Below are 12,115 nucleotides of genomic sequence, written 5' to 3'. Positions count from 1 at the left end.
CCTGCAGCGGGGGGATTGCTCCACCGCCCGTCTTCCTTCCTGCTGGCCCGGCACGCTCTTCCTCCCACTTGCTCTCCCTGCAAAAGCCCAGCCCAAGCTGGACTGCATGAGCCAAGCAAGAAAAAAATTAGCAGATCCTTTTGCAAGGTTTTTGCTGCCTGTTGATGACTTTTGATGGCAGGGGGTGGGCCATCCTGGCATTCTCACCCCACGATGTCCAGGAATGAAATATCAAAGCAGCAATGGATCTGAGTGACGAGGTGGGAGAGAGGCAGACAGCAAACGGAGGCTGCTTTGTAAAACTTTATTTAGAAATATTCTTGATATATTCATTATATATATATATTTATATATACACACACATTACAACAAATGTGTTTTCTAAATAGCACATCCACAGTGGGTTGAGACTCAGGGTACCAGGTCTGGTTACTTTGTTTCTGCAGAAAAAATGCAGAAATCCCAGGGGAGGGTGGCAGAGAAAGGGATGGGGCTTAAAAAACCCAAAAATCATAAGGCAGGAATTCACTCACACGGTACATTGCCCCAAAACACTGTTTCCAACAGAAACGAGGGGCGATGGTCCACACAGCGAGAGATGAAGCAGGCAGGAGGAGAGGTGGGCAGAGGAAATGTACCATTCAAATCACAATTAAAGTACAACTGTACATACCCCGGGAGACCTACGGTGTGCTCTGCTAAGGGCTATGAGCATGGGGGTGTTAGGGGGTGCCACCAAGGTTGTACCATTTTCCCAACTGTTCAGCTACCGAAAATTAAAAAAAAAAATAATAAACCTGTGGGGAATAAGGGATTTCTGAGTATTGGTGATTTCTTCTTGCAATAGTTTAATAAAAAGGGTGTAAAACCCCCACCTACCCCACCCCAGGGTTATTTCGAATGCTGAAAACCAAGAACGGCTTTTACCTGTGTGAACAGCATATCCCCCCCGTTCCCGAAGGGTCCCGCCGCCCACCTCTCCTACCCCTGGTGCTGGCAGCAGCCCAAACCCTTTCCCCAGCATCACTCCATCACCCGCCAGCACCTCTCCCCAGGCCCAGCCATGCAGGTAACCCTCTTTAGCAAACCCTCCATGCACAGGCGGTCCAGACTGGGGAAGGAGTTTTCCTCCTTTTCTCCAATTTAAGATGGGGGAGGTTGGTGGTTTCGGAGGATTTGGGATCTATGCTGGGAACTCTTGCCTGGGCCAGGACCCCTTCCCAGGCAACTAATGTGCCAACCCACGCGCCAGCCTCCCACCTATTATTTACAAAGAGGCATTAAAACCAAGCAGGGACAGAAATGATGGGGCTCTGAATTCAGCCTGGACGGGCTTGCAGACGCCTGTCCAGATAACTCTGTGTTTCCTTGTACCTCAGCACCCCCGGAAAGGAATGAGTGCAGTGGAAGTTGTCCCTGCTCAAAAGACTCTTTCCCTTCCAAAGGATGTTTGTCAGTGTTTTGGTTTGTTGTTTTTTTTTTTTTTTTTTACTGTAGCACGGTAGAGATTTCTGTGCCTTGACATCTCTGCAGAGTCAGGGATGGGCTTGGGGGAATTGCTCCATCAGGCGATGGGTGAGAGACGGGCCTGATACAGCAGTGATGGCACAGTGTGGTCCTCAGCTCTCAGCCTCCTGCTCCCCAGCCCTTCTGTTCCCAAACACCCTCCCAGGGAGGCAGCCGGGACCAGAGGGTCAGCTCAGGCGCAGACATCAGCTTTGCAGCAATCCGAGCCCTGGGGAACGGAACTGACCCCACTGCTCCTTCTAGCGCTTCCTCTCAAGACTGGGGGAGGCTGTGGGCTCCTACCAGCCTCGGGCAGGCGAGGACCTTCCTAACGCCAGAATAAATCCAGGGCTGCAGTCCAGCTTACAGACATTGGCACAGCTGAACCACCACCATTTCCACACAATAAAACCAAAAAATTCAAAGCATACCATTAAAACCCTTTTATAACCCTATGTACACGCGCACTGTTGATGCATCATCGACTCCTTTTGCCTTTTTGTCGCTTTTTGAACTTAAAAATCCCCAGTCCAAGGGGATGCTTCACTAGCAAATTATTTTTTTTTCCCCCTTACCAATTCTGAAATTCATCTTCCTTGAGAGAAGCTCTGGCTCTACAGAAACTGCTGGGGAAACTCTAGGAGACCACAATAGGCTTGAAGCTCACCTGCTGGGCATTACCAGCAGACTGGGAGGCCAGCAGAAAACACCTATGTACCTTTTCATTCAGTGGATACTGCATGACAGCGTTAAACAGAAGTAATCCCACGTCATAAATACAACAACCCCAAAAATCCAAAGTTAGGTAGAAGGGAAAGAAAGAAAAGGGGGGGAAAAAAAGAAGAAAGAAAAAAAAAAGGAGAGAAAAAGAAATAGTCTTAATGCTTTTAATAGTTCTTTTGCTGAGGGTGTTTTTTTCACCTCTTTAAAAAGATACAGTCAAAAGCTCTCAGACAACAGGAACACGTGGCCCCAGCTCCTGCTCAGACCCGTTGTATATGCCACAGGCTGGAGAAATGCTGCAGCGCTGGTGGGTTTCAGCAGTCTCCAGCACCACGTGGAGCTGGAAAGCGTCGGTGGCCTCCATGGCCTCCACCAGCAGTGAAAGAGGAGTTTCACATTTCAACCAGGCAGCTGTTTAAAAAGCGATGGTGGTCGAACGGTGTGAAAACCCTCGAAACACTGAAGAGGTGGCTGGCCGCATCTCCTTCCTCTCCGCAGAGTCACATCATGAGCAGTATGTACAATGAAGATGACTTCAATGCTTTTCTTCTTTGTACGATCACGTACCTAAATACCGAATGTCCATCTGGTTTGGTCTTGTCCTCAGCCAACGCGCCAGCCGCTCCGTCCTGGGCTGGGGAAGACAGGGAGCCCGAGCCCCCGCAGAAAGGCAGAGTCACAAATCCCATGGGCACAAGTTCCAGCATCCACACGCTCGGGTCTCGCCTCCCCCCTCGGTGCTTCGGGAGCGACGCCGAAGGTCATCACCGCTGCGCGTTGCCTTCTACGGGGAGAATGGCATGGTGCAGGCTCCGCGTGTGCTTCGAATCTAGTGTTTCGTGCTCTTCCGTGAAGCTGTCCGGGCTCGCCGCTCCGTCTAAAGAACTTCCACAGCTAGAGTTAGGAGACAACATGTCCTGCAGGAGGTCTTCCTGGACTATCCCAGAGTCTTTGTTCACTTTGCCCCTTTGGTTTCCTTCTTCCTCCTGGTCATTGAGCAGCTTGGCCAGGAAGTTGATGTATTTCATAGCCAGGCGCAAAATCTCATTCTTGCTCAGTTTTTTGTCAGGCGGGTGGGTGGGGATGAGCTTGCGAAGCTCTGCAAAGGCTCCGTTGACATTCTGCTGTCTCCACCTCTCCCGGCTATTGGTAAAAATGCGACGAACCACTTTCGTATGAGGACCTGCAATTGCAACCAGGCAGAATTAGGAACAGGGCATAGCAGCTCATTTATTACTTTGCTGAATAGGTCACCATTTCCCAAATTAACCAACTTACTTCAGTGACATTAGCACAACAGCTAACTAGAAGCTAACCTGATGAGCTGAGGTAGCCATAACTTCTGTTCAATCTAGCGGAAGGGAAAAATGGAGTTGTGTCTTTTTAGATGTCTCCTGAGATGCCTAAATTTACCGCTCTCCAAGGAGGAAGGCTTAGACCATGACACATGTGCAGCAGGCTGCTATATTTTTAAGGTATCTCTGCAACAAAGGTTCTGTTAAAAGTTTACCTCACTAGATGGTTTTATTTTCTATCCCAAAAAAAGTCTTAAGGACATATCATCGGGAGAGGAGGAAATTAGCTTGAGCAGAGGCTTTGACAACTGAAAGATTCAGAGATCCTCCCTGATGTAGGCGGGATCCCAAGCTGACAGAGATCATAGGATTGCCGCTAGCCCTCTGGATGGTTTGTATGAATCGGGGTGGCAGGATTCACCCCATAGCAATGAGGAGAGGCAGCAATGTGACCCACAGAGTGAAAGCAGCGTCCTTGCTGGAAGGGTGATCACAGGTGGAAGATGAGGCAGTTTCAGAGCTGGGCTGAGGACTGCCTGCTCTCTCTGCACCTCAGTGACGCAGGGCAAAGGCTCCCTACCTGACACTAAATTGCTAGAGGTGTCCATTTGGCTCAGTTACACGTGAACTCCAGTTAAATCCCTGTAATTTCACAGCCGTATTTCTAATTTCACAGCCATATTTCTGATGGGGCATTACACAGGACGGATGCACGAAACTCACCGATTCCCCTTTCAGATCATGAGGGTAACTCCTCTTGGCACAAGCAAGACATTGTCTCTGCGCTAGAAGAGTCCCAAAAGCACGTCCACCCAAAAGTACTGTGCCACCGGAGCAGCAATGGGGTAAATCAGGACTGCAGATCCTTGGGTCCATGGAAACCAGTTCATGCAAGGAGATGCTATTATAAGATGCTTTTATAATTTCATCCTTTCCATCCTCACCTCCAGGAGATACTGTTGGTGTCTCCACACGTCAGCCTCATGAAAGTCTGGGAGAATGCCATGGCAGAAACCCCCATAGGATGGGAAGCATCACAGACAGTGAAAATCTTCAAAAAGTATGAAGCAAAGACTGCTAGGTAACACATCGGTGAGTCGTAACCCACCGGACAGGCTGTGGATATTCCCATCCACACCAGCTCTCCCCTGTAGCCTCCCCTCTCAGACGCTTGCCTAACTACTCCCGCCCGGTGGGAGCAAGTCCCTGGCCATGGTGAGCAGTTTAAGCCATAGCTCTGCCATCACCCAGTGAAACCAGCATCCCAGGGGGCACTTGGTCGTCGTTATCCTTACATAGCAAAAGTCTTGGCTGCTTTGACTGTGGCAGAGCAGCTGAACAGATGTGATTTTGGAGGCATCCCAGTCAGGCTGCACCTTGACAGATGCCATCTGGCGCGACACAAGAAGAGAAATCCCACATTCCAGTCCATTCAACACCATCACACTTTTCTCCCTTCAGTGGAAACAGAGGTCCTTCGGTCCAGCACATCACGCGAAATAAGCCCACCACAGGGTTTGCATGGGGACACATGCCCAAGCAGCCAGATTAACGCTACCAGCTTCTCCAGCATGCAAGCAGCCATACAACTCACTTCTTGAAGCGTGCTCAGGAGCAGGGAGTCCCCCAAAATCACAAAGAGCCCCTGGGATAAGCTGGAGGATGTCAGAATGACAAGCTCATCTCTGACCTCTAAGATCCCAGTCTGATGCTTTAATAGAGCCAATTTTCCACTCCCAAACAACACATAAATGTCCTTCATAAGACTTAATATGCAAGAGCTCATGGAAAGGGAAGGTTTCTTGTCCCTGATGTGCACAGCCTGCTCCACGGGGTCATGGGGAAGGTGGTGGGGATCAAGGGGACCTCAACAACCAGGCTACCCAGCAGTCCTAATAACGCAGTGGAGTATGTGCTACAACCTACTACAATAATACAATTGCAACACCTAAATGCTTTCTTTGGACAAGACAAAGCAACTAGCCTTGAATCCAGAAGGAGATGCAACTTAAAACCATTTTACTCCCATAAGAGTATGACAAAAAAACTCCTTGGATACCATTCACTAAAAAAAAAAAAAAAAAAAAAAGAACTCAAGAGATTTCCAGTCTTCACAGGTTTCAAATATGTGTCTCTGCTCACTGAAAGTTGCTGACTGAAAGACATCTATTCATAAATAGGTCAGAAATCAGAAAAAAGACCTGTTCATTTTCATCCAGGGGCACCCAAACCAAGCTCCAGTATATTACACAAATTCTGACACCCTGCAGATTTTTGATTCCTGCAACAACCGAATTAAACATATATTTCAGAAAGAGATCAGGTTTTGGCCAAAACATGTCAAGCAATGGAGAAATTTAAAAAAGCCCTGTAGCTGTGTTATGATAGAAGAGATTTATTTCTCATAAAGAAACTTGCCTCGTAATTAATTCAAGCAGTCGGCTGAGAATTTTTGCCTGAATTTTGTTCCAAGGGATCGACCAAAGCTTTCTTAATTGTAATTTGAGATCTGAGGAAAACTAATAAAAAGCTGAGCTTCCAAAGTTCCAGAATACCCCTGCAGATACTGTTTTTATCTCCATTCATATCTATTTTTTAAGATACTCGATGTACCAAACTTTTCCCAAGATGGATAAAGGAAAAGCTGCAAAAAATCCCTGCTCGTTTCCTTACAGAGGAAAGCAAACACCAGGTGCCCAGCAAGACTCTCATGCCCTTCTGCACCTCCCGAGGCCTGAGGACCAGCAGGAGCGATGCTCCGGTGTGCCGTGGGTGTCATCCAGCAGGTGACCATCAGAGCAACGAGCAAAGCCCAGCAGACCACACAGACGCCTCAGCAGGGGATGCACATCCCTAAAATTGCTCCTGTTTAGACAGCATCATCGGTACCTATTCTTTCCAAAAAAATTCTGAGCCCAGCCTCAGAAATTCGCATGAGCCAGATCCTGCAGGATCGGGCCCAATCTATACACCTGCACTATAGCACATATCCAAAAACCTGGTTATAACCAAGTATCTCTGTAATCCTTAATATCGAATTTAATAGCAAGTCAAAAGCTTTAGTCAGACACTGATTTGATGGACTTTTCACCGTAACCACTAAGCCTCTGAATCGAAACCCAGACAAAAAGACCTTCTTGTGTCGGGGGCTGAGACAGCCCCTGCCCCACGGGGCCGCGGTCTGAAAGGAGCAGGCAGACGGAGGAGGGCAGGGAGCGGGAGAGAGTGACTGATGAACGCAGATAATGCCCTGAGCCCGTCATTTTGGGCTGTATTATTTTAGAGCGATGTGGATTATGATTTGATCTGATTTTAGATTAGCTGGGTAGAGGGAAAGGGACAGCTAGCTCAAAAGGAGGAAAATTAATTGTCCAGCAACTGCAATACAGCGTTCACGATGGTGAAGAAAAAACCACATTTCAATGGATCTCATTTGTAGGGGCTGTTAACTCTGCAGATAAACCTGTCAGCCCTCCACGTGCAAACCGCTTGGGTGAACACGCCTTTGCGCGGGCAGCACAGGCCAGTGCCAGGGAGCAGGCAGCAGGATGCGGCCCTCCTGCTCCTGGCCTTCCTTTCTTTGAAATCCCCCTGCCAGTCCCAGGGGATGCCCGCACCTGGGGTCCCTGCTCGGGCACTAGGCTGCCACCCTCCCAGGCTGTGCCACAACCCAGGCGCGGGGTGTTTCTGTGGATGTGTACCGCACCAAGGTGCGGGCAAGCTGGCACGGGGACCGGCCACCATCGCGGGGGGACCCTGCAGAGCTCAGCACAGAATTTAGCTCTTTGTTTCTAGACGCTTTAAAGGCAGGTTGGACCTTTCTGCCCACGGCTGGCTCTGCATCGCGACCTGGCTGGAAGGGTTTACAAACACAGTGTCACTGCAATGGCCCTGATCCAGCCTCCGCACTTCAACAAAGACTTAAATTTAGTGGCTTCCTTCGGATTTAATCTCTAAGCAATTTGCCGAACAGGGATGTAATTAACCATACGCTGAACTGCTTTGCTGCGTGAAGGCAAATCCGCCGAGCACGCTGCTGGGCGCCAGGCGGGACAGGTCTGAGCTCTGCTGAGCCTTCGGCGGGGGCGGGGGGGGGGGGGGGGGGGGCCTTCACCCCGTTCGCCTTGTACGATTTGGGGGTCTAATCCCAGCACGTGGCACCGTGAAGCAACTCGCCCCCTTCCAGCACACGGGGAACCCACACACACACCGCCCGAGAGCCAGCGCAGGGGCGAAGCGCTCTCACCGTCGGTGATCTCCATCTCGTAGGGAGAGGGTCTCCTCTTCACCCGGTTGCTGCCGTACATGGAGAAGGTGTCGGGCTCGCCGAAAAACCCGCTGCAAACGGGAAGCAGAGAGGGGCCGTGAGGATACCCCCGCCTCCCCCCGCTCCGTCCCCTCGGGGGCGGCTCAGGGCTCAGCACGAAGCCGAGCCCGGGGTCGTGCGGCGACACACGACACGCTCCCGCCCGGTGACACGCAGCGCAGCACGGCTGCCCGGCGTGGGACAGCCCGGCTGGCGGCTGCCGGGAGACACCCGCCCCCCTCCCCGTTACCCCCAGCCCGGCCCCGCAGCGCAGCCCCCCCCGCAGAGGCGATAGCGGCGGGGCGCGGGGGTCGGTCGCCGCACACGGGGGCTGCGCTCCGCCCTGCCCGAGCGGGTCCCGTCCCTGGCGCTGATTTTTGCGGGACTTGGAGGGCAGCGGGAGCCCGCTCCCTGGCTCTAAACCGGCTCTCAACAAACAGCGCGGTTACCGACGGCCCCCCTCTGCTCTGCCCGGCATTTCTGCCGTGCATTCTTTTTTTTTTTTCCTAGGAACGACAGTTTTTCGTTTCTGGTTATTTTTTCCCCCTTTCTTCCTTTGCAAAGTTGCATGCAAACCCGCGATGACTAAGCGCCGAGCCCCGCGCGGAGCGAAGGATGGTGCTGCCCACCCACACCCCCCCTCTTTCTCCCTCCCCGGCACCGAGCCCCGCTGCCCAGTGCGGCACCCGTCGGGAAGCCGCTCCGAGGGACCCCCGCCGGGGGTGGGCTGGGAGGGGGGGGAGACACGGACCTGTTGATGGTGGCCAGCGGCTGGCCCAGGTTGTAGAGCATGGCCCTGCCGGGGGGCTGCAGCGGGAGCGCGGGGGGGCTCAGCTGCACCATGCGGGCCTCGCAGGCGGCCTCAGCGGCGCGGCACGGCTCGGCGCCCGGCGCTCTCTGCATCGCCTCCCCCGCCGCCTCCCGGCTTTTTATGTCCAGGGAGCCCCCCCGGCGCACCAGCTCGATGACGGGCACGGGGGCGGCGGGGGGCCCGGGGGAGGGCCGGCCCGCCTCCTTGGACGCCCCGTTGAGCAGCAGCTGGGGGTCCGCCGGCGCCTCCATGCCCCCGCGGCTGCTCTCCGGCTCGCTCGTGGTCTCCGCTTCCGAGTCGTGCCGCCGGGGGGGGCGGGCATCGCGGGGGTCACTGGGGGGCGGCGGGGCGGGCGGCCTGTCCATCGTCCTGCGGAGAGAGGCAGCGGTGAGGGGCGGCCCCGGCTGGAGCAGGGTGGGGGGGTACCCGCCCTGGGCACCGCCCCGACGGGGGGGTCTGCTGGGGCTCGGGCCTCACAGGCGAAAAATGGGGGGCAAGGGGCGGGGAGGGGGGAAGGGGAGGCATTAATCACCCCAAATCAGCTGGAGTTTGCGGGCGGGACGGCCCCGTCACCCCTGCGAGAGGGGCCGGGGGTCCGCGGGGCCACGCCGCTGAGCCGTGCTGTGACGTCACGGAGCGCCCCGGCCCTGCCGTGACGTCACGGAGCTCGCGGAACGGTGCGGCGCTGTAACGCCGCGCAGCGCCCCGGCCCCGCACGACGCACCGCGCAGGGGGGCGGCCAGGCCGGACCCCCCCCTCGCTCCGCAGCCGCGCAGCGGGGCCTGGCGGCGATGTGCGCGGCTACGCGGGGGGGGGGGGGGGGGGGCACAGCGCGGGCGGCTGGTGCAGCGAGGGGCGCTCGGCCAGCCGAGGCTGCGGAACGGTGCGGCCCGATTGCGGCCAGGCGGGAGGAGGCTCAGCCCCCCGCTTGGAGGATGTCTCCCCGTTTTGGGGGTCCCACGGAGCCAGCCCCACAGCGGCCCGGCCTGCCGGCAGCAGCCTCAGCCTCTCCTCCCATTTTTATTTTTTATTATTATTTTTGAAACAGTGAAATACACCTGAAACTACTTTTTGGGGGAGAGGGGGTTAAAGCAGCCCGTAGCGGAGTCAGTGCCCCCGCGCAGTCGCTACCGCAGGAAGGAGGAAGGGGCCCGACGCGGAGCAGCCCTCCGTCCGCGCCCGTACACCATCATTGTCCCCCTGCTGCTGCCATAGAACGAATACTGTCGCGACAGGGCACCTCGCGCCTAGGGCAGGCAGCGATATCGCTATTATTGCCATGCTGTTTCTCCTACACCCGCCTCCTTCGGGTTTGGTGTCGTGTCCCCCCCCCCCATAAATAAGAGACTTGGCCGGACATAGAGCTGCCACACACCGGGTCTCCTCCCCATCCTTCTCCCTCCTTTGCCTTGGGTATTTTTTTTTTTTTTTTTTTGTTTCTGCTGGGATGAATTGCGAGAGGAAACCCATTTGGGGGGCCATATCTCACCATCTCTCTGGTTAAAAAAAAAAAAACCACAAAAAAAAAAACCCAACAAAAAAACCAACCACGCAACCCAAAGCACAAGCTCTCTGCCTTCCCTCCAGCCCCCTCCCCACCAGCCCTCTAGAAAGAAAAATCTAATTGCTTATTCCGATATTGTATAGGAAGAGATTACTCACATGTGTCATATTTAAGTAGGGACACCGCAAGTCTCTCCTGTTTCAACAAAAGCGCTCTCAGTGTCAGGCTGAATTTACTCCTCCCACCTCAAGGTACTTACGACTTTACAGAGAGGAAGGACACCCGCATCGGGATAAAACTGCTAAATCCTGGGAGGAAGAGAAGGGGGGGAGAAAAAAAAAAAAAAAAAAAAAAAAAAAGAGAGAGAGGGTGGATCTCGTGGGCCCGGATTGCTAGAGATCGGTGGGGAGAGGGGGACAGGGGAGAGGGAAGGAGGGGACGGCACCCCGGGGCGGCCCCAGTTATAGGGGACCGCCGGCCCCCCCGGGCTCCCCCCGCCGCGCAACCGGGAGCCACCGCCTCGCACACAGGGCCACGGCCTGGCGTGGAAAACAGTAAATACATCAAAAAAGAATTAAAAAAAAGCAGCGCCTTATATTTGGGGCGTATTGGGCGGTTTTTTGGACACATCGCAAGCCCGGTCTCCCCGGGAGGAAATCCCAGACGGGGCTGGAGACGGAGTTGTTTTTCTCCCGTTGGGCTCGCAAGGAGCGGCCGCGGCGCTTCTCCCACGCCCGGTTGGAAAATGTAATTCCTAATGGAGCAAATTTAATTCCTAACGGGGCCGGTACAGGCAGCTCTCCCGCCCGAGCTGCCGCGACGGCCGGGGCCGGGCCGGCGGTGGGGTGAGCCCGCTCCCCGCCGCGGATCAACAGGAAGGCGAGGACGGGCCCCCCCACCCCCGGCAAAGAAATCATAAAAAATAAGATTTTTCCCCTTCGTAGAAAACGAAGTAATCCCCGTGGCTTTTTCTCCCGCTTTCGTTAAAAACGAAATACACAAAACCGCAAAAATACCCGCAGTATTTTGCCTTCATTTGAGGGGGTGATTTCGTTTAGAAAAACGGGAGGGGGGGGCATTAAATCCCCGCCCGCTGGTTTCTGCTCCGCAAAATCCTTTTGTTTTCCAGCAGCGGATCGGCAGGAAATTTCCAGCCCAGAAACGCACCTCTCCACCGGCCCTTTGTAGGGAAACGGCCCCAGCGCGGCCGGGGCGGGGGGCAGCCGGGGGCGGGGTGGGGGTGGGGGTGGGGAAGGTCCCCCCGGGAACAAGCGACCCGGCCCTGGCCGTCGGTCGGGTGCTGGTGCCCCCCGGCAGGGGCTGGGGGAAGCCGGGCCCGGTGGGCGCTTCGCCCCCCGCTCCCCCGCGGCCGGTCCCACCCGCCCCCTCGGGGGTCCGGGGTGGGGGGCGCACCCCACAGTTTCAAAAGGGAAAGCGTGTCCTACTCCTCCCCCACACCGCACCAAAAAAAAAAAAAAAAATTAAAATCCGACCGCTGTAAAGACTGGGTTTTTCCCCCCCTTGCCTGCCTCTTACATGGAGCAGAAGCCCCCCGAGCAGCCCTGGGTGCCCCCCACCCCCCCCGGAGCCCCGGCCCGCTCCAGCCAGCGCCCGGCTCGCTGCAGGGCCGGATCCCGCTCTACTCACCATTTGCTTTTCATTGGGAAAAGTGAGTGGAGCCATTTTGTGGCCTACGCATCGCGGCTATATTTGTAGTAAGTGTTGGGTGGCTTCAGCTGGGTAGGCTCTAATTCCACATCACGTCCAGTTTCCTATTTAGTATGGAGAGCGGAACACTACTGCAATGTGGCCGAGAGAGATAAAACCCCAGCAGTGGCCCGCCTGCCCTGATAAGCTTCTAAACCCATTATTTATGAAATGATTCATTATTATTTGGCAATTTTATCGAAGGAAAGCGGAAAATTATTGCAGGGATATGCATAGGAATAACTCCGGAATGCATGCCTTCT

The 12,115-nt window shown here is 54.6% G+C and overlaps 1 protein-coding gene across 1 annotated transcript; it reads right to left on the bottom strand.

The window, feature by feature from the left end:
* Positions 1–1,472: 1,472 nt before the first annotated feature.
* Positions 1,473–11,967, bottom strand: TAL1 (TAL bHLH transcription factor 1, erythroid differentiation factor). The gene is made up of 5 exons (XM_037404114.1): positions 11,793–11,967; positions 10,304–10,453; positions 8,582–9,010; positions 7,771–7,862; positions 1,473–3,412 (listed from the first exon to the last, which is right to left on the bottom strand). Coding segments are annotated over exons 2-5 (942 nt in total). The 5' UTR covers positions 10,306–10,453; positions 11,793–11,967; the 3' UTR covers positions 1,473–2,993.
* Between the last annotated feature and the right edge of the window lie 148 nt (positions 11,968–12,115).

The sequence above is a fragment of the Falco rusticolus genome, chromosome 11 (genome assembly GCF_015220075.1).
Source record: "Falco rusticolus isolate bFalRus1 chromosome 11, bFalRus1.pri, whole genome shotgun sequence".
Classification (NCBI taxonomy): domain Eukaryota; kingdom Metazoa; phylum Chordata; class Aves; order Falconiformes; family Falconidae; genus Falco; species Falco rusticolus.
This window is presented reverse-complemented; position numbering and strand designations above follow the sequence as displayed.